We start from the raw sequence: 20,725 nt of genomic DNA on the forward strand, positions 1-20,725 counted from the left end.
CCTCTTCAATTTGTATAAAGACTAATAAAAGTTATGTTTTAGTGACAATTGGGTATATACGTCCAGATTGGACGACTTGTCTGTCTTACACAAAAACGTGCTGCACTCTTCACTTTAACTCCCTTATAGCTAAACAACGGTCCAGGACTGATCCAGGAGTCCCGATGTTAAAATATAAAAAGCGGAGCTCCAGACGTTCTCAGAAGTTTCACTTCTTTTTTCAAATGTTCACAATAATTATTTTTATTCGTTCTTCATTATGCTCACAGCACAAATCCACAGATTCTCCAGATAAGAGAATCTTGTGAGGCTGGTGTCCTTTCTATGTATATGCACGTTTTTTTTTTTAACCAACCTTTGTGAGTAGTATTCAATTTTATTAAATTATTTTTTATGAAAACATTCTACATGATTTGAATGTGTGTTTCTTCTAGTGGTCCACTGCGGTGAATGGTGGTAGCAACAGGAGGAACGAAATTGCATCCGTGTGGGTCTGAACAGTGGGCTACTCTTATCTGGAGAATCTGTGGATTTGTGCTGTGAGCATAATGAAGGACGAATAAAAATAATTATTGTGAACATTTGAAAAAAGAAGTGAAGCTTCTGAGAACGTCTGGAGCTCTGGTCAGATAAAAAATGTATACATATTTTTATCTTTTTACAATTATAAAATATACAGCTCAACTTAATCAGAATGCTATCTATCAATATCATGGATAGCATACTTAGTAAACAATAAATGTGTGAAGTATGCCTAAGATCGTACTGTGATTTTTTTTTTATTGAAATAATTTCTGAAGTATGTGTTAATATTAAAAAATCTGATTTTTTTTTTTTTACGTATGAGTGTCCTAACTTAACTTTTAGGAATACCCACTTTTCAAAATAGCAGCTTAAGGGTTGAGATACTGATAATTGGCCTTAAATATATGATTAATCTAATCCTTATGTAAAGGCTAAACATGACAATGCAAAGAATGCTGGTAGGATTTATCAAGGTTTGTACTGGTGTTGAAGCAATTGAGTCTTTTAATACCTAACACCAGGTCCACACCAAGTGTGTGGTAGGCCGTGGAGTGAACCAGGTCACCAAATGGGCAAAGATCAGAACACCAGCGCATAAAATATCTCCTGCACTAGTTTCTGATGCAGCTTATAGTGCAATCCTGCACCAAGTAGAGTCTGGCATAAAATTGACCTATGCTAAATAAACTAAGAGACTGTGGCCTTTTAGTATTTCCGATGTCACCTACAAGGTGGGAGAACATCCAGAATTGCTGCATGGTGCACCAACATTTGTTAATTTGCCCCCACTTGGCTTCATAGTTTTCCGGTTTAGAGTAGTTTTAATTTGAAAGAAAAAGAATTATCTTGGACATTTCTAAGCTCCCAAGTCAATCAGATGAATCTTTATATGTAAAAAAGATATATTAATACTTCATCTGCATTCAGTAACAGTCTGCTATCTTTTCCAGGAAATAATCCTATTTGTAAGATAAGGTTTACTTTTGTTATTTGTATTGTAGATTACATTCAATGTTGACATTTATGAAGGTCTTATATAAATTATTGTAGATTTCACTTCCTAATAAAGTGCAAGATTTTATTAAATGAAAAACATGCATTATAATTGGTGGAAACATATGATTGTGACATTCACCACTAAAAGGTCAATATGTGTAGAGGTAAAAAACTAGACGAAAACAGTTTTGTGACTGAGTGATAGAAAAAGCAAACTGCTAGAAAGTAACTTTTCACGTTTTCAATGTTCTGCTTTAGACTGGTGATTAGGAAGGTGTGGCTCCACAGGTATTATCATGACAAACAATTCTTTTACGGTATTATTCCCTTGCAAGCTTTGAAGGAAACTGGATGGACCGTTCTTGGTCAACTGTAATGCACATCAGAAACAGGTATGCAATATGACATGTACAGGGGATTGGTGAGCCGAACATAGCTGTTTGCTGAGTTCCAGATGATTTTATAGGATTTACACTGTTCACAATAGATGCTTCTTGACTTATTTCCCAGTGTCCAAAAATCAGTAAATATTACCATTAAAGGAAATCTACCATCAGAATCAAATATGATGAGCCAGGGGCATTTACTCATAGATCCAGGTACTGTGGTGGTGGTAATCATTTTATATTTGTTATCCATGGACTCCTTCCTTCTAAAATCAACTTTTTTAAATTATTCTGAGACTGGGGGTCTACGTTAGCCTCTCTGTGATCTGGCTTTACACACTATTAAACTGTCTCACCCTCCATACTGAGACTAGGGCATAAAGAGTAAATGCAGCAAACTGTAGAATAGTAGGTATGCATTGTTGTAGCAAAACTGTGACAGGTGAACACCTCTACAGTTACATTAGTCACACTCTATTTAGAGCATGTGTGGAGGTTGCTGTGTTTCATGTATTATTACATGTATTACAAGTAATAATAATACATAATAATACATGTATTATTTCATATATTGTGTTTTTTGTATTGGTCAATGACCACTAGATGAGAAGTACGATTACACCAAGATCAACAATAACAGGAGGATGTGACACACTGGGCAAAATCTGTTAAGACTGTCATGTTAAACAGCATTCTTAGTATTCACCCCCGCTTGCGCACGGCATAGCAATGAGGTTTTAGGTGGATGCAGACATAATCTCTGCGAGGGCAGTCCAGGTCTGGTTTAGTTGCTAGATTTAGTCTTCCAGTGGAGACTATAGTTAATATGGCAGGCTAAGGCATTCATCCCCCTGCCTGTCCTATTATACACCCCATCAAGAAAAAGATCAAGTGGTATGTGGGGCAAAAAAGCTAAAAAAAAAAAACTAGCAGATCTGGCAATGTAATTCATCCCCACTGTTATCTGGTATCTTGGTATGGCAAAAAGTTGCAGGGGCATTCAGGTAAATTTCACATGGCGCTACAACAAAACGTATATTTCTATTACAGTACAAATGAATGAAATTATATGTAAAAATAGCATTGGTGATACATAAAATAAAACATAAAAATTAGAGATGAGCGAACACTAAAATGCTCGGGTACTCGTTATTCGAGACAAACTTTTCCCGATGCTCGAGTGCTCGTCTCGAATAACGAACCCCATTGAAGTCAATGGGAGACTCGAGCATTTTTCAAGGGGACCAAGGCTCTGCACAGGGAAGCTTGGCCAAACACCTGGGAACCTCAGAAAAGGATGGAAACACCACGGAAATGGACAGGAAACAGCAGGGGCAGCATGCATGGATGCCTCTGAGGCTGCCTAATCGCACCATTATGCCAAAATTATGGGCAACAGCATGGCCATGACAGAGTGACAGAATGAAGCTAGATAGCATCTAAAACATCCAATAATTGACCCTGACACTATAGGGGACGGCATGCAGAGGCAGCGGCAGCAGGCTAGAGAGTGGCATGGCGACATACCCTAATTGGACTCAGGCTTCAAACCAATGGGTGTCAGAGAGGAACCAAAGGAGGTGAGCAAGAAGCGCTCAAATAATATCGGTACATGATAAAAGTTTGCCAGTATATTTTGTGGATTACACAGCAGGGTGGCGACAAAGTTAACATGGAAGCCATGAAAACAACCCAAAATTCTGCCTGACACAGCTCGTTTGATAAGGGGACCATGTATGCTTACAGTTCATGCCAGTCGCTGCACTGGCTGCCAGTCTCCTTTCGAATACAGTTTAAAATAATAATAACCCTCATCCATAAAGCTCTGTATAATGCTGCACCCCCCTACCTCTCCTCTCTTATCTCAGTCTATCGCCCAACCCGTGCTCTTAGATCCGCCAGTGATCTTAGATTAACCTCTACCCTAGTGCGGACCTCCCACTCGCGTCTCCAAGACTTCTCTAGCGCTGCACCAATTCTATGGAATGCTCTGCCCCGGACTATCAGACTAATACCTAACCTCCAAAGTTTCAAACGTGCTCTTAAAACCCATTTCTTTAGGCAAGCCTATAACACTCATTAACTGCATGAAGTTTTAACTCTTCTACTAACCCGTCCTGTGTCGTCCTCCCATCTGTTATCCAGCAACCAACAGGCACCAGACTTCTCTGCAGTCCCATTCACCCTGGACCTGGTATATAAGATGACGGCTGAGTGGTTCAAGCGACAGCAATTCCATTTATTATATTTTTTTCTATTCCCTAAGAAGAATGGCTTGACCATTAAATATTCTTTTACCTCGTGTTACCCCATCATCTTCATAAACCGTAAGCTCTGGCGAGCAGGGACCTCACTCCTGTTGTTCCATACAAATGTTGTGCTCTGTTACATTACATTTGTATTTGTTTCCTATGATTTGTAAAGCGCTACAGAATATGATGACGCTATATAAATAAAGATTATTATTATTATTATGGAGGCAGTGAACTAGTAGTAGATTAAAGGTGCTGCAACTATGTTAGTTGGATCTTGGGATGGAGCTGGCGCTCTGCAGCCAGGCGAGCTTTCGCCAATCCAAGCCCCTGTCTCTAGGCTACTCCCCAAACAGCACTTCTAAGAACCTTTTGTATAAGATCAAGGGTAGTAGCGTTCTTATAAGTTTAGGATATGGCGGGTGAGGGGAATGTTAAAAGAAGCGCTGAAATAATATCCCTAAATGGTAAAAGTTTGCAAGTATATTTTGTGGATTACACAGCAGGGTGGCGACAAAGTTAACAACTTTGATGTGGAATGCCCTGTAATAGCTCTTGGGCGGTGTGCCTTTTATCGCCTAGGCTCAGCAGTTTCAGCACCGCCTGCTGTCGCTTAGCGACGGCACTGCTGCTGTGCCTAGAGCTACCGACTGATGGCGCCATGCCCACGGATGGTAATTCGGAGGAGGAGGAGGTGGAGGAGGGGTGGGAGGAGGTATAGTAGGCCTTTGAGACCTGGACCGAGGTAGGCCCCGCAATTCTCTGCGTCGGCAGTATATGACCAGCCCCAGGGTCAGACTCGGTCCCAGCCTGCACCAAGTTAAGTGTAGTAGCGTTCTTATAAGTTTGGGATATGGCGGGTGAGGGGAATGTAAACAGATGCGCAAGAAGCGCATGATGCGCATGGAGCTGGCGCTCCGCTGCCAGGCGAGCTTTCGCCAATCCAAGCCCCTGTCTCTAGGCTACTCCCCAAACAGCACTTCTAAGAACCTTTTGTATAAGATCAAGTGTAGTAGCGTTCTTATAAGTTTAGGATATGCCGGGTGAGGGGAATGTAAACAGATGCGCAAGAAGCGCTGAAATAATATCCCTAAATGGTAAAAGTTTGCCAGTATATTTTGTGGATAACACAGCAGGGTGGCGACAAAGTTAACAACTTTGATGTGGAATCCATGAAAACAACCCAAATTTCTGCCTGACACACCTCGTTTGATAAAGGGACGATGTATGGAGGCAGCTATATGGACGACTTTTGGAGGTAGCAATGGAGACAACGTGTGGAGGCTGCTATGGAGACAATTTAATTTGGATAGTGCCTGTATGTGGCAGTCCCAAACATTTTTCAAACCAGAGGAGCAGGTAGGTGGCCCTCCAGTAAAATGGAATAGATTGAGTGCCTGTATGTGGCAGTCCCAAAAATTTTTCAAACCAGAGGAGCAGGTAGGTGGCCCTCCAGTAAAATGGAATAGATTGAGTGCCTGTATGTGGCAGTCCCAAAAATTTTTTAAAACAGAGGACCGGGTAGGTGGCCCTCCAGAAAAATGGAATAGATTGAGTGCCTGTATGTGGCAGTCCCAAAAATTTTTCAAACCAGAGGAGCAGGTAGGTGGCCCTGCAGTAAAATGGAATAGATTGAGTGCCTGTATGTGGCAGTCCCAAAAATTTTTCAAACCAGAGGAGCAGGTAGGTGGCCCTCCAGTAAAATGGAATAGATTGAGTGCCTGTATGTGGCAGTCCCAAAAATGTTTCAAACCAGAGGAGCAGGTAGGTGGCCCTGCAGTAAAATGGAATAGATTGAGTGCCTGTATGTGGCAGTCCCAAAAATTTTTCAAACCAGAGGAGCAGGTAGGTGGCCCTCCAGTAAAATGGAATAGATTGAGTGCCTGTATGTGGCACTCACAAAAATTGTTTCAAACAGAGGACCGGGTAGGTGGCCCTCCAGAAAAATTAAATACATGAAGTACTATAGCAAGAGCCAGTGGGCCCTGTCAAAAAATAGCCATTTTCCTCTGCTTTACTGTACAAAGAGGAGGAGAAGGAGGAAAATGAGGAGGAGGCGGAGTGGATCAATTATTCAGGTTGAGCTTCCTTCACCTGGTGGAGATTGGAAATTCTGAGAAATCCAGCCTTTATTCATTTTAATAAGCGTCAGCCTGTCAGCGCTGTCAGTCGACAGGCGTGTACGCTTATCGGTGATGATGCCACCAGCTGCACTGAAAACCCGCTCGGACAAGACGCTAGCGGCAGGGCAGGCAAGAACCTCCAAGGCGTACAGCGCCAGTTCGTGCCACATGTCCAGCTTTGAAACCCAGTAGTTGTAGGGAGCTGTGTGATCATTTAGGACGATGGTATGGTCAGCTACGTACTCCCTCACCATCTTTCTGTAAAGATCAGCCCTACTCTGCCGAGACTGGGGACAGGTGACAGTGTCTTGCTGGGGTGACATAAAGCTGGCAAAAGCCTTGTAAAGCGTACCCTTGCCAGTGCTGGACAAGCTGCCTGCTCGCCTACTCTCCCTCGCTACTTGTCCCGCAGAACTACGCACTCTGCCGCTAGCGCTGTCAGAAGGGAAATACTGTTTCAGCTTGTGCACCAGGGCCTGCTGGTATTCATGCATTCTCACACTCCTTTCCTCTGCAGGGATGAGAGTGGGAAGATTTTGCTTGTACCGTGGGTCCAGGAGAGTGAACACCCAGTAATCGGTGCTGGAATAAATTCTTTGAACGCGAGGGTCACGGGATAGGCAGCCTAGCATGAAATCTGCCATATGCGCCAGAGTACCAACGCGTAAGAATTCACTCCCCTCACTGGCCTGACTGTCCATTTCCTCCTCCTCCAACTCCTCCAACTCCTCTTCTTCTGCCCATACACGCTGAACAGTGAAGGACTCAACAATGGTCCCCTCTTGTGTCTCGCCAACATTCTCCTCCTCTTCCTCCTCATCCTCCTCCACCTCCACTTCCTCCGATATGCGCTGAGAAACAGACCTGAGGGTGCTTTGGCTATCAACAAGGGAATATTCTTCCCCTGTCTCTTGTGACAAGCGCAAAGCTTCCGACTTCATGCTGACCAGAGAGTTTTTCAACAGGCCAAGCAGCGGGATGGTGAGGCTGATGATGGCGGCATCGCCACTGACCATCTGTGTTGACTCCTCAAAGTTACTCAGCACCTGACAGATATCAGACATCCACGTCCACTCCTCATTGTAGACTTGAGGAAGCTGACTGACCTGACTACCAGTTCTGGTGGAAGTTGACATCTGGCAGTCTACAATCGCTCTGCGCTGCTGGTAAACTCTGGATAACATGGTCAGTGTTGAATTCCACCTCGTGGGCACGTCGCACAACAGTCGGTGAGCGGGCAGTTGGAGGCGGCGCTGCGCTGCCCTGAGAGTGGCAGCATCTGGGCTGGACTTCCTGAAATGCGCACAGATGTGGCGCACCTTCGTGAGCAAATCAGACAGATTGGGGTATGTCTTGAGGAAACGCTGAACTATCAGATTTAACACATGGGCCAGGCATGGCACATGTGTCAGTCTGCCGAGTTGCAGAGCCGCCACCAGGTTACGGCCGTTGTCACACACAACCATTCCCGGCTTGAGGTTCAGCGGTGCCAGCCACAGATCAGTCTGCGCCGTGATGCCCTGTAATAGCTCTTGGGCGGTGTGCCTTTTGTCGCCTAGGCTCAGCAGTTTGAGCACCGCCTGCTGTCGCTTAGCGACGGCACTGCTGCTGTGCCTAGAGCTACCGACTGATGGCGCCGTGCCCACGGATGGTAGTTCGGAGGAGGAGGTGGAGGAGGGGTGGGAGGAGGAGGAGGCATAGTAGGCCTGAAACACCTGGACCGAGGTAGGCCCCGCAATCCTCGGCGTCGGCAGTATATGACCAGCCCCAGGGTCAGACTCGGTCCCAGCCTCCACCAAGTTAACCCAATGTGCCGTCAGCGATATATAGTGGCCCTGCCCGGCAGCACTCGTCCACGTGTCCGTGGTCAAGTGGACCTTGTCAGAAACGGCGTTGGTCAGGGCACGGATGATGTTGTCTGACACGTGCTGGTGCAGGGCTGGGACGGCACATCGGGAAAAGTAGTGGCGGCTGGGGACCGAATACCGAGGGGCGGCCGCCGCCATGAGGTTGCGAAAGGACTCGGTCTCTACTAGCCTATAGGGCAGCATCTCCAGGCTAAGCAATCTGGAGATGTGCACATTAAGGGCTTGGGCGTGCGGGTGGGTTGCACTATATTTGCGTTTCCGCTCCAGCGTCTGGGGTATGGAGAGCTGAACGCTGGTGGATGCTGTGGAGGATCGTGGAGGCGACGATGGGGTTTTTGTGGCAGGGTCCTGGGCAGGGGGCTGACTAGCAGCTGACACAGGGGAAGGAGCAGTGGTGTGCACGGCCGGAGGTGAACGGGCTTGTTGCCACTGAGTGGGGTGTTTAGCATTCATATGCCTGCGCATACTGGTGGTAGTTAAGCTAGTAGTGGTGGAACCCCTGCTGAGCCTGGTTTGGCAAATGTTGCACACCACAGTCCGTCGGTCATCCGGTGTTTCCTTAAAGAACCTCCAGACTTCTGAAGATCTAGCCCTCGCCGCAAGAGCCCTCGCCACGGGAGCTTCACTAGTTGACACATTTGGCGCTGATGCACCAGCTCTGGCCCTGCCTCTCCGTCTGGCCCCACCACTGCCTCTTCCAACCTGTTCTGGTCGAGGACTCTCCTCCGTCTCAGAAGCACTGTGTTCACCCGGCCTCTCAACCCAGCTTGGGTCTGTCACCTCATCATCCTCCGATCCCTCAGTCTGCTCCCCCCTCGGACTTCCTGCCCTGACAACAACTTCCCCACTGTCTGACAACCGTGTCTCCTCATCGTCGGACACCTCTTTACACACTTCCACTACGTCAAGAAGGTCATCATCACCCACAGACTGTGACTGGTGGAAAACCTGGGCATCGGAAAATTGCTCAGCAGCAACCGGACAAGTGGTTTGTGACTGTGGGAAGGGTCCAGAAAACAGTTCCTCAGAGTATGCCGGTTCAAATGCCAAATTTTCCTGGGAGGGGGCAGACTGGGGGGGAGGAGGCTGAGGTGCAGGAGCTGGAGGAGTGGCGATTTCGGTGACATGGGTGGACTGCGTGGAAGACTGACTGGTGGTGGACAAATTGCTCGAAGCATTGTCAGCAATCCACGACATCACCTGTTCGCACTGTTCTGGCCTCAACAGTGCTCTACCACGAGTCCCAGTAACTTCAGACATGAACCTAGGGAGTGTAGCTCTGCGGCGTTCCCCTGCTCCCTCATCAGCAGGTGGTGTCTCACCCCGCCCAGGACCACGGCCTCTGACCCCTGCAGTAGTTGGACGCCCACGTCCCCACCCTCGTCCTCTACCCCTAGCCCTCGGGTTAAACATTTTTAAAATGAGAGTTATAACTTTATTTTTTTTTTAACTTTTTTTTGTTTTTTTTTGTGTTTTTTGTTTTTTTTTGTGTTTTTTGTTTTTTTTTTGTGTTTTTTGTTTTTTTTTGAGTTTTTAAAACCAAACAATGCTATCCTATTGCTATGGCTATTTTCTAGCCAAGTATCAAAGCACACTACTATGCCAGATGAGATGACACTGAGTTAGTGCCTAATTGAAATCCAACCCCTACTAAATTTTCCCACTTCGGTCTTTGCTATGGATATGTGCGTCACTAAGCGCAGAACACAGCGGTCGCAAGTCTCACTACAAATTGCTCAGAATTGGCTAGTACATGCACTGCAGAAAGTACAGCCACCAGCAGATCAACCAGAAATCAAATATATAGAACGCTACTGTAGGCGTAAGTAAGCTCTTTGTATTCTCCTATGGCTATTTTCTAGCCAAGTATCAAAGCACACTACTATGCCAGATGAGATGACACTGAGTTAGTGCCTAATTGAAATCCAACCCCTACTAAATTTTCCCACTTCGGTCTTTGCTATGGATATGTGCGTCACTAAGCGCAGAACACAGCGGTCGCAAGTCTCACTACAAATTGCTCAGAATTGGCTAGTACATGCACTGCAGAAAGTACAGCCACCAGCAGATCAACCAGAAATCAAATATATAGAACGCTACTGTAGGCGTAAGTAAGCTCTTTGTATTCTCCTATGGCTATTTTCTAGCCAAGTATCAAAGCACACTACTATGCCAGATGAGATGACACTGAGTTAGTGCCTAATTGAAATCCAACCCCTACTAAATTTTCCCACTGCGGTCTTTGCTATGGATATGTGCGTCACTAAGCGCAGAACACAGCGGTCGCAAGTCTCACTACAAATTGCTCAGAATTGGCTAGTACATGCACTGCAGAAAGTACAGCCACCAGCAGATCAACCAGAAATCAAATATATAGAACGCTACTGTAGGCGTAAGTAAGCTCTTTGTATTCTCCTATGGCTATTTTCTAGCCAAGTATCAAAGCACACTACTATGCCAGATGAGATGACACTGAGTTAGTGCCTAATTGAAATCCAACCCCTACTAAATTTTCCCACTTCGGTCTTTGCTATGGATATGTGCGTCACTAAGCGCAGAACACAGCGGTCGCAAGTCTCACTACAAATTGCTCAGAATTGGCTAGTACATGCACTGCAGAAAGTACAGCCACCAGCAGATCAACCAGAAATCAAATATATAGAACGCTACTGTAGGCGTAAGTAAGCTCTTTGTATTCTCCTATGGCTATTTTCTAGCCAAGTATCAAAGCACACTACTATGCCAGATGAGATGACACTGAGTTAGTGCCTAATTGAAATCCAACCCCTACTAAATTTTCCCACTTCGGTCTTTGCTATGGATATGTGTGCCACTAAGAGCTAAACACAACGGTAGCAAGTCCCCCTGCTAATTCCTCACAAAATGGTACTAGATGCAAATTAAAATAAAAAAAGTAGAACGTTATTGTAGCCCTAAGAAGGGCTGTTGGGTTCTTGGAGAATCACTCCTGCCTAACAGTAAGCTAATAGAACACCCTAACGCTTTCCCTGACCAGCAGCAGCTCTCTCCCTAGCGGCATCCAGACACAGAATGATCCGAGCAGCGCGGGCAGCGGCTAGTCTATCCCAGGGTCACCTGATCTGGCCAGCCAACCACTGCTATCGACGTGTAAGGGTACCACGTCATGCTGGGTGGAGTGCAGAGTCTCCTGGCTTGTGATTGGCTCTGTTTCTGGCCGCCAAAAAGCAAAACGGCGGGAGCTGCCATTTTCTCGAGCGGGCGAAGTATTCGTCCGAGCAACGAGCAGTTTCGAGTACCCTAATGCTCGACCGAGCATCAAGCTCGGACGAGCATGTTCGCTCATCTCTTATAAAAATATAATTAAACCATTAAACGTATTCGTATTCTAGTATAAAATAGTAAGACATCTATTGTTCTATGTGAAGAATAAAACACAATGGACCATATGTGTAAAAATGTCTGAATGACTATAACTAATTTTGATAACTATTTTCTCATTTGTGCATTACATATTCATAAAAGTAATAGCCTGCCTCTATTATAACTACTGTTTAGATCCAGTGATACAATAGAAATCTCTATCTGCTGGCAGGAAATGAAAAAAGATGCTGGGTGAATATATCAGTGTTGTCATGACAGGTAAAGATAAAAGTGTGTTTTGGAGACTGTAGGAAAAACTAAGTAGTAGTTAATAGTAGTGGCATACTATCACTGCTATAGCAGGGGAGCTGTGCAAAACGTGCAGGGTGTTCTGTATAGTGGCACAATAGGGGAAAAGATATATTAAAATATTCTTTAACATTGAAAACGGCGTTTCTATTTTTTAACCTAAATAGATTGCTCAACCTTTTGATACAGAGGACCTGTCCCTAGAATAGGTCGTCATAATTATCTGATTGTCAGGAACATGCAACTGGCAGAAAATTGAGTGAGTTTCTTCCAGAGTTAAGTTAAAGTCAAACACGGTCACCATTCCCATTAAAAGCTTAAAGGGAAACTGTCACCAGGAGTGTGATTTTTAGCCAACGACAGGTTCCAATATCTTTTTAAAAATCCCTTTGTTAGCATTTCCCTGGAGGTTGGAGAAACATGGGGCACCCAGGTTTGTACCGGCAGCCTCCATAGACTGAACACTGTTTACCTGCATGTCACAATGTTTTATACATTTTCTATTCGGTTCAGGTTTCAGAACCTCCCATTGATTAATTAGTTAAAATTTTTTCTCATGATTGGACAAAGTGTTAATTAGGGGGAGAGTCCAGGAATATTTAAACACTTTATTTGTTTCCAAGTTATGATGCAGGATGGGGGGAGATGACCAGGTGTCTTTTGAGGTCTGTACCGAAAAATCTTCAGGTTTGTTGGAATTTATCAGGCTGTAAAAACTCCAGGATGTCGTAAAAAGCTGTCTGGACACATATCTTGAAATTCTCGGCCTGTTAATGTTATGGTTTAACAGTGTGTTTGTTTTCCTTTTTGAAGTACCTACAGAAACAAAGAATTTGTAAAATGTATATACAGCTTTACATAGCAGGGCTAGCATACCTTCCAGGGCTTACTTGTCCCTAATGTTTGTACATATTCTTGTGTATTTACAAAATTCAATAAAAAAAATTTTGATAAAAAAAAGCTGCCTGGCTACTTCAAAAGATGCCAATTGTCATATATTACAACAATTCTACCCACTTAATATCACTTAAAGGAAATCTACCATCAGGATCATGGATTATAAATGAAATACACTTACATGCTGGTGTGTGCCCCTTTATCAGGATTTGCTCTTCTTTTAACTTCTTAAGCCCTTGATTTTTAAGAAAATATGCTTTAACCCTTAACGACTGGGCCTTTTTTTAGTTTTTTCACTTCCATTATTCACTTACCAACTTCAAAAATCTATAACTTTGTTATTTTTCCACAAAAAGAGCTGTGTTATGGCTTATTTTCTGTGTAACAAATTGAACTTCCTAGTGATGGTATTTAGTATTCCATGGCATGTACTGGGAAGTGGGGAAAAAAATTCCAAATGCAGTGAAAATGGTGAAAAACCACATTTGCAATGTTTTCTTGTGGGCTTGGATTTTACAGCTTTCACTCTGCATCCCAAATGACAGGTCTACTTTATTTTTTGGGTCGGTACGATCACGTGGATACCAAATTTGTATAGGTTTTATAATTTTTTCATACATTTAAACAAATTAAAACCTCCTGTAGAAAATATGTTTTTTTATTTTGCCATGTTCTGGCGCCAATAGCTTTTTCATACTTTAGTGTACGGAGCTGGGGGTAGTGTCATTTTTTGAGAATTTTGATAACGTTTTCATTGCTATAATATGTGGGACTGTGCGACCTATTGATCACTTTTTATTAATTTTTTTTATATTTTTCAAATGGCAAAAAAATACCATTTTCAACTTTGGACGCTATTTTCCATTACGGGGTTAAACGCAGTGAAAAACCGTTATTATATTTTGATAGATCGGACATTTTTGGACGCGGTGATACCTAATATGTTTATGATTTTTACTGTTTATTTATATTTATATCAGTTCTAGGGAAAGGGGGGTGATTTGAATTTTTAGGGTTTTTTATTATAATTTTTTTTTTTTTTACTTTTTTTTATTTTCACTTTTACTATTTTTCAGACTCCCTAGGGTACTTTAACCCTAGGTAGTCTGATTCATCCTATCATATACTGCCATACTACTGTATGGCAGTATATGTGGATTTTACTCCCCATTCATTACAATGTGCAATTAGCACATTGTAATGCATGGGTTAACACGAAGTAGCCTTGGGTATTCGGTACACCCGAGGCTACCATGGGGACGGATTGCCGCTCCCCGTGAAGTCATCGGGGAGCGACAGTCCGCGACAAGATGGAGGCACCCATGCACGGCAATCCTTTTGAAGCCGCCGGCAGCATTGCCGGCGGCGATCGAGGTGAAAACACAATATGCAGCAAAGACTTACCGGCTATGGAGAGAGCTCGGCCCGCGAGCCCTCTCCATGCACCGGGACCGTCGGGGAGGGGTTAAAAACTATGCTAATGAGCCTGAGGGGCTCCAGGCTCCATTCACTTCTATGGTGAGTGGAGCCCCTCAGGCTCATTTTGAAGTCTTTTTTCTTAAAAACAAAGGCATAAAAAGCTTAAAGAATAGTGGAACCTGACAAAGGGGGCACATGCCAGCATGTTAGTGTACTTGGTCTATAATCCATAATCCTGATGGTAGATGTCCTTTAATATACATTTTTCCATGACTTTATCATTTTAGTTTTTAATATGAGACAAAATAAATGTATTTTAGAGCTCAGCATGATATCACAGTCATTTTTTGAAAACATAAGTACCCCTCACACTAAAACTGTCCATACTGTTCCCCTTGGACAATACCAATTTAATTATGCAATGATTATATAAATTCAACCCAAGAAAGATGTTGAAAGAGCCCCCCAGTGCAATATTATTAATATTATCCCAAACTTCCCATAAACAAAACTGATTGCAGTCAAATTAATGCTTTAATGTTTATGTTTTTTTAAATATACTATTTACCTATAATATATACTCACTATCTGTTGCCTAAAAGTGTTGATTAAATAATGACAGCACTGCTTGTATCTTTGGGAAGCAGCTTGGAGAGGGAATTCCCTGCTGGGCTGCTTTGATGTTCAAACCCGATGCAACTGATTATTTTAGATATAATATATTGGTATTGTTAGGCCTGTTCTGGCCACATCAAGTACTAAAGCAATAGGTTGTAGTGAATATGAGGCTCAACTCAGGGGTCCTTTTTTTATAGTTGTAACTGCTCACCATGCATCAATATCACTCCTATTGCTCTGATGGCTGCCCAGTGTATATAAGGATAAGTAATGTGTTTCCTGCTTACCTGTGTGTGAGTAAAAATTTAAAACAGGCAAAATATAAAATATTCACACAAAAACTATTTTACATACCCTCTTAGACACCAATGCACTTGGCAATGGTACCAGGTATTTTAAGATTAATATTTTTGTGTCAAACAGAATTAATGTTACAGAAAACCTCAAATATTAACCTCCACCCCTTAAATTTATAGTTGTCAATGTACAGAGGCTATGCCTAAAGCTAAAGTAGACAAATTTAACCTTAAAATCTTTTTTTATTCCTGGTAATAAACTTACTATGTGTTCTATATGCACATATTTTACTTAACTATATTTATGAGAAACAAATGATAAATATGTGAGAATACTAAACTACCTAAAAACACAACAGGAAAAATGTTTATTATTTTTGTCTCTGACCACATTTCCTTTAACCACTTAATGTGACTTAGGTTATTAGTGCCTTCGATGAACAAGCCCTATTTTTAGAGATATAAAGATATTGATAAAAATTTAATATGTCACATTTGGAAACATTTTCCAATTCAAAATTTATTTTGTTCTACTTTTCAAACCGTAACCTTATTTAGTTAGAAACTAATATTAACATAACGCATATACTCGAGTATAAGCCGAACTTTACAGCATAATTATGTGGTGAAAAAATCCTTTCTCTGCTTATACTCTAGTTCATAAAAAAAAAAACATAGTACTTACCTCTGGCGCTGCCCGCAGCTTCTGTTCCCTCTCCTTTCTCGGGATCATGTGTAACATCGTGTGCAGAGTGCCTGGACCCGTTTCTGCACACACTATGATGTCATCATCCACTGAAATCACCAAGTCTTAGTGTATGCACAGGAAAAGTGCATTGACACGTCTCTTCCCGCGTTGTTATACATGAAGCCGATAGAAAAGAGGAGCTGCAGGAGAACTGGAACTATATGCTCTATTGGATTGAGATCTGGTGACTGTGGAGGCCATTTGAGTACAGTGATCTCATTGTCATGTTCAAGAAACCAGTCTGAGATGATTCCAGCTTTATGACATGGTGCATTATCCTGCTGAAAGTAGCCATCAGATGTTGGGTACATTGTGGTCATAAAGGGATGGACATGGTCAGCAACAATACTCAGGTAGGCTGTGGCGTTGCAACGATGCTCAATTGGTACCAAGGGGCCCAAAGAGTGCCAAGAAAATATTCCCCACACCATGACACCACCACGACCAGCCTGAACCGTTGATACAAGGCAGGATGGATCCATGCTTTCATGTTGTTGACGCCAAATTCTAACCCTACCATCCGAATGTCGCAGCAGAAATCGAGACTCATCAGACCAGGCAGTGTTTTTCCAATCTTCTACTGTCCAATTTCGATGAGTTTGTGCAAATTGTAGCCTCAGTTTCCTCTTCTTAGCTGAAAGGAGTGGCACCCGGTATGGTCTTCTGCTGCTGTAGCCCATCTGCCTCAAAGTTCGACGTACTGTGCGTTCAGAGATGCTCTTCTGCCTACCTTGGTTGTAACGGGTGGCGATTTGAGTCACTGTTGCCTTTCTATCAGCTCAAACCAGCCTGCCCATTCTCCTCTGGCATCAACAAGGCATTTCCGCCCACAGAACTGCCGCTCACTGGATGGTTTTTCTTTTTCGGACCATTCTCTGTAAACCCTAGAGATGCATGTGCATGAAAATCCCAGTAGATGAGCAGTTTCTGAAATACGCAGACCAGCCCTTCTGGCACCAACAACCATGCCACGTTCAAAGGCACTCAAATCACCTTTCTTCCCCATACTGATGCTCGGTTTGAACTGCAGGAGATTGTCTTGACCATGTCTACATGCCTAAATACACAGAGTTGCCGCCATGTGATTGGCTGATTAGAAATTAAGTGTTAACGAGCAGTTGGACAGGTGTACCTAATAAAGTGGCCGGTGAGTGTAGATGCATAACCTTACATTAATCCACATTGAAACTCATTTGGCAAGTGGATGACGAAACACTCAGTCACCCTGCAGCCTATGAACATCCTCCATAGACTGTATTACACCGAACACCTCCATCCTTACTTGTGCTCAAATTTTTGTATTACACTACACAGCTTGGTGTTTTCTGCAAAAATAGACACAGTGCTATTAATTTCTAACTCAAATCATAAATAAATTAAATAATAGTGGACAAAGTACAGAACTCTGGGTACACCATTTATCACTGGTGAATCATTGACCACAACAACTCTCTGGTTACAATCCTTTAGTTTTCAACCCAATAACAAATTATTGCTGCCAAATCAATAGACCATATTTTACCCATTAGGTATTTATGAGGAACAATGTTGAATGCCTTTGCAAAAGTCCAAGTGCTTGTCACTTAGGCAGAGAAACATGTAGAAATATGTAGAAACCTACATATTTCTACCTACAGGAATAGAAACCTGATGTCTCAGCTTGTAACTTCTTATCTGTTTTCTCCTACCAAGTCAAATAAATAGAGGTTGATTACCATCTATGTGAACAGAAAGAATATTGAGTTAACATACTGGATAGAGTTTTACACTGGAGCCAACTAATAACCTTATGGTGCACTGGACAGCACAATACCTCATATAACTTTTGTTAGACTGGATCCTAAACCAATTATGAGATCAGTTCTGGTATCAGTTACCCATCCACTTTTCATCAAACAAGAGCAATGCAATATACAAAAATATATATAAACAAAATGACATAAATCACTAGTGCATTAAACTTTGTAAAGTTCAGTACATTCCTGTGCTCTTCTTTTTCCTCTGCCTTTCATCATTATTTAATTTGTTAGAAAAATTCATTATAGCTTCAGCAAATCATTTTTTTAATTAGGAGGGCAGACCTCAGAAGGCTTTCATATGTTTTGCTCACTGCAGGAGAAAGAAGCAGAAAAAAGCACAAAGAAGCTTATTTATCACTATTTCTAAAAAGAAATAATTCAAAGGCTTAGGAAAAAAATATACATTCCATTTGTTAGGCATCATATTATTATATTAATACGGAATCAGTCATCTGAAGCAATAGTAATCTATTACAAATGCTAATAAAACAAAGTAATATGTATGTTTATATAACACGGCTATTAAGTAGGGATTTCACATTAATAACCATCATCAGATTTTAATGTTTTGTCAATTATACAAATATCTGAAGACCAGTTCTTTTAGAAAAGTTGCAAATATGAGGCCTATTAAACAGATGGATACATTAGATAATGAAGGGTGAAAATGCTGTAGGACAATCTATAGGATGCTCACATAGCTGGTCTCATTAAGCATTAGGAGGAAAATTATATGTGGTCTTGGTGTACACTCAGGACCCTGTGGGAAATTTTAGATGATTTAACAGACTGTTTAAACACTTAACTAATGTGCATGTGTCTATTTTGCTATATTTATGCATTTTTATTTCTAGAGAAATCTGTTGGAATGGAGATTATATTACCAAGCATATCTTTAGATAGTAGTACATATCATTTCAATGTGTTAGAGCTCTAATAATTGAATACTAGGCAAAGTATTGATTTACATTAACTGCAACACTTCTGAGGATGTGCTGATAGTGTCAGTTTATTTATACTGCCTCGTTCTAATCTTGTCTTGATTTACAATACACTCTGCTATGTTTTACTAATAATTGTGATTGACAGAGCCTCTCCCCACTCCCATTTCCATCCTATTTGATGTCCAGGATCAATCCATGCACACATATGGTAATACCCATTACCAAACCTGCTTGAACCAAGTTTGGGGTTTAGTCGAATACATAAATTCATAATAGGGGGTTAGGATGTTAGAGATGTTTCTCCAAAATTTTTTTTGTCAGCCATGCCCCCATAATGCAAATGCTTGGCAGATAATCTTCTAAATTCTAAATACAGTATATTGTAGGGATACTTTCTTATATATTCTCATTAATGCAAGACTAAACCCCAAACAAGGCAATTTTTTCATTCCTTTGTTTCTATTGATAACAGTAGGGTATTATTGAATGTTATGATGATTTTCTGAGATGATATTTTTATTATAATTTTCTAGGTAAATAAGAAATGTAAACTTGGAGGGGAAAAGCCTATATTTATGCAGAATAATAACTACATTATCACCTTTATGCATGTTGAAGACCTGATTTACAATGGAGTTACCTAAAAAGTCTTTTAAGGCATTCATTTTTGCTATAATTTACACCATTGCACTCTGTAGCCTATTAGCTGCATATCACATTTACTGGAAAGGACATTTAAGTTACCAAAATCCAAGAAACAAAATGTCTCCTTTAAACAATCCAGAAAGAAAGAAATATGAAGTTCAGCGGATTGAAGACGTGCAATCTAAAACACAACCTTACAACCTTACCTTGGAATATATAAATATTACATCCTACCCATACATCATGAATGAGCCAAATAAATGCAAGGATGAAAGCCCTTTTTTAATATTCTTAATAGCAACGGTCGCTAATGAAGTTGAGAGTCGCAGAGCTATAAGGACCACATTTGGAGCGACATTAGAAAATGGAGCAACTGTCATGTGTTTGTTTCTTTTGGGGAAAGATAACACTCAGAAATCAAACTCCATCTTGGAGGAAAGTGAAAAGCATCATGATATCATCCAAAAAGACTTTCAGGATACATACAACAATCTCCCCATTAAAATATTGATGGGCATAGAATGGGTCTCTAACTATTGTCCTAGAGCCAAGTATGTCATGAAGACTGATAGTGATATGTTTGTGAACACTTATCGTTTAATGGACTTATTGGGACCTGATCAACCACAAAAACAAAATTTTTTTACTGGATTTGTTTTGGAAAAACATAGGCCACACAGAAACAAAGACAGTAAATGGCACATGCCTTATTCCCAATATGCAGGGGAATTTTATCCTACCTTTTGCTCAGGGACAGGCTATGTATTCTCTGGGGATGTAGCAACAAAGATTTTAAATTCATCATTTCATGTAAAATATATTTATCTAGAAGATGTCTTTGTAGGACTGTGTCTTGACAGGGAAGGTGTGAAGGTGACAGCTCCTCCACATCCATATTTGTTTTATAACTACCGTGTTCGATATCAACCATGTGTCTATAACAGAATTATTACCTCTCATTACATGACTCCAACTGACATCATTAATTATTGGAAAATTACACAAGAATATAAAGAGAAATGTTCAAAGTCTAGATAACACATGGATGTGTATAATTATTTATCTTTGAAAATAATATGAATATTTTAAATAAAAATTAATTTAAAATTTGCCTGCCCACATGGAGTGTATGGAGCAGCCTGCTAACCAATTGTATCCTGATTCAAAGAGCCACAAGTAACCATGAGACCCCAAAACAAAACTTGGAATAGGTCCCCTACATGACAGAAAGCTTTATATAATGATGAGGTCACAGTACAGAGCATTATGGCTACATGTTTCACAGTGCAGAAATAATAAGACAGTGACATCACAGAATAGGAATGAACACAGTGGTGAGATATACAGGGACAATACACACCATGATGACATAGTACAGGGACAATATACACAGTGATGTCATAGTGCAGGGATAATACACAGAGGGATGTCATAGTGCAGGGATAATACACAGAGGGATGTCATAGTACACAAATAAAAAACACAGCAAAATCACAATATAGAGATCATACACTTAGAGATACCACAATACAGGAATAATTTTACACAGTGATGTCAC

At 41.6% G+C, this 20,725-nt stretch overlaps 1 protein-coding gene across 1 annotated transcript; it reads left to right on the forward strand.

The window, feature by feature from the left end:
• Positions 1–1,855: 1,855 nt before the first annotated feature.
• LOC140104177 (beta-1,3-galactosyltransferase 2-like) lies at positions 1,856–20,208 on the forward strand. The gene is made up of 2 exons (XM_072127580.1): positions 1,856–1,913; positions 19,056–20,208. Exon 2 carries the CDS (start codon positions 19,153–19,155, stop codon positions 20,203–20,205), a length of 1,053 nt encoding a protein of 350 aa, XP_071983681.1. The 5' UTR covers positions 1,856–1,913; positions 19,056–19,152; the 3' UTR covers positions 20,206–20,208.
• Positions 20,209–20,725: the final 517 nt, after the last annotated feature.

The sequence above is a fragment of the Engystomops pustulosus genome, chromosome 10, assembly GCF_040894005.1.
Source record: "Engystomops pustulosus chromosome 10, aEngPut4.maternal, whole genome shotgun sequence".
NCBI classification, from domain to species: domain Eukaryota; kingdom Metazoa; phylum Chordata; class Amphibia; order Anura; family Leptodactylidae; genus Engystomops; species Engystomops pustulosus.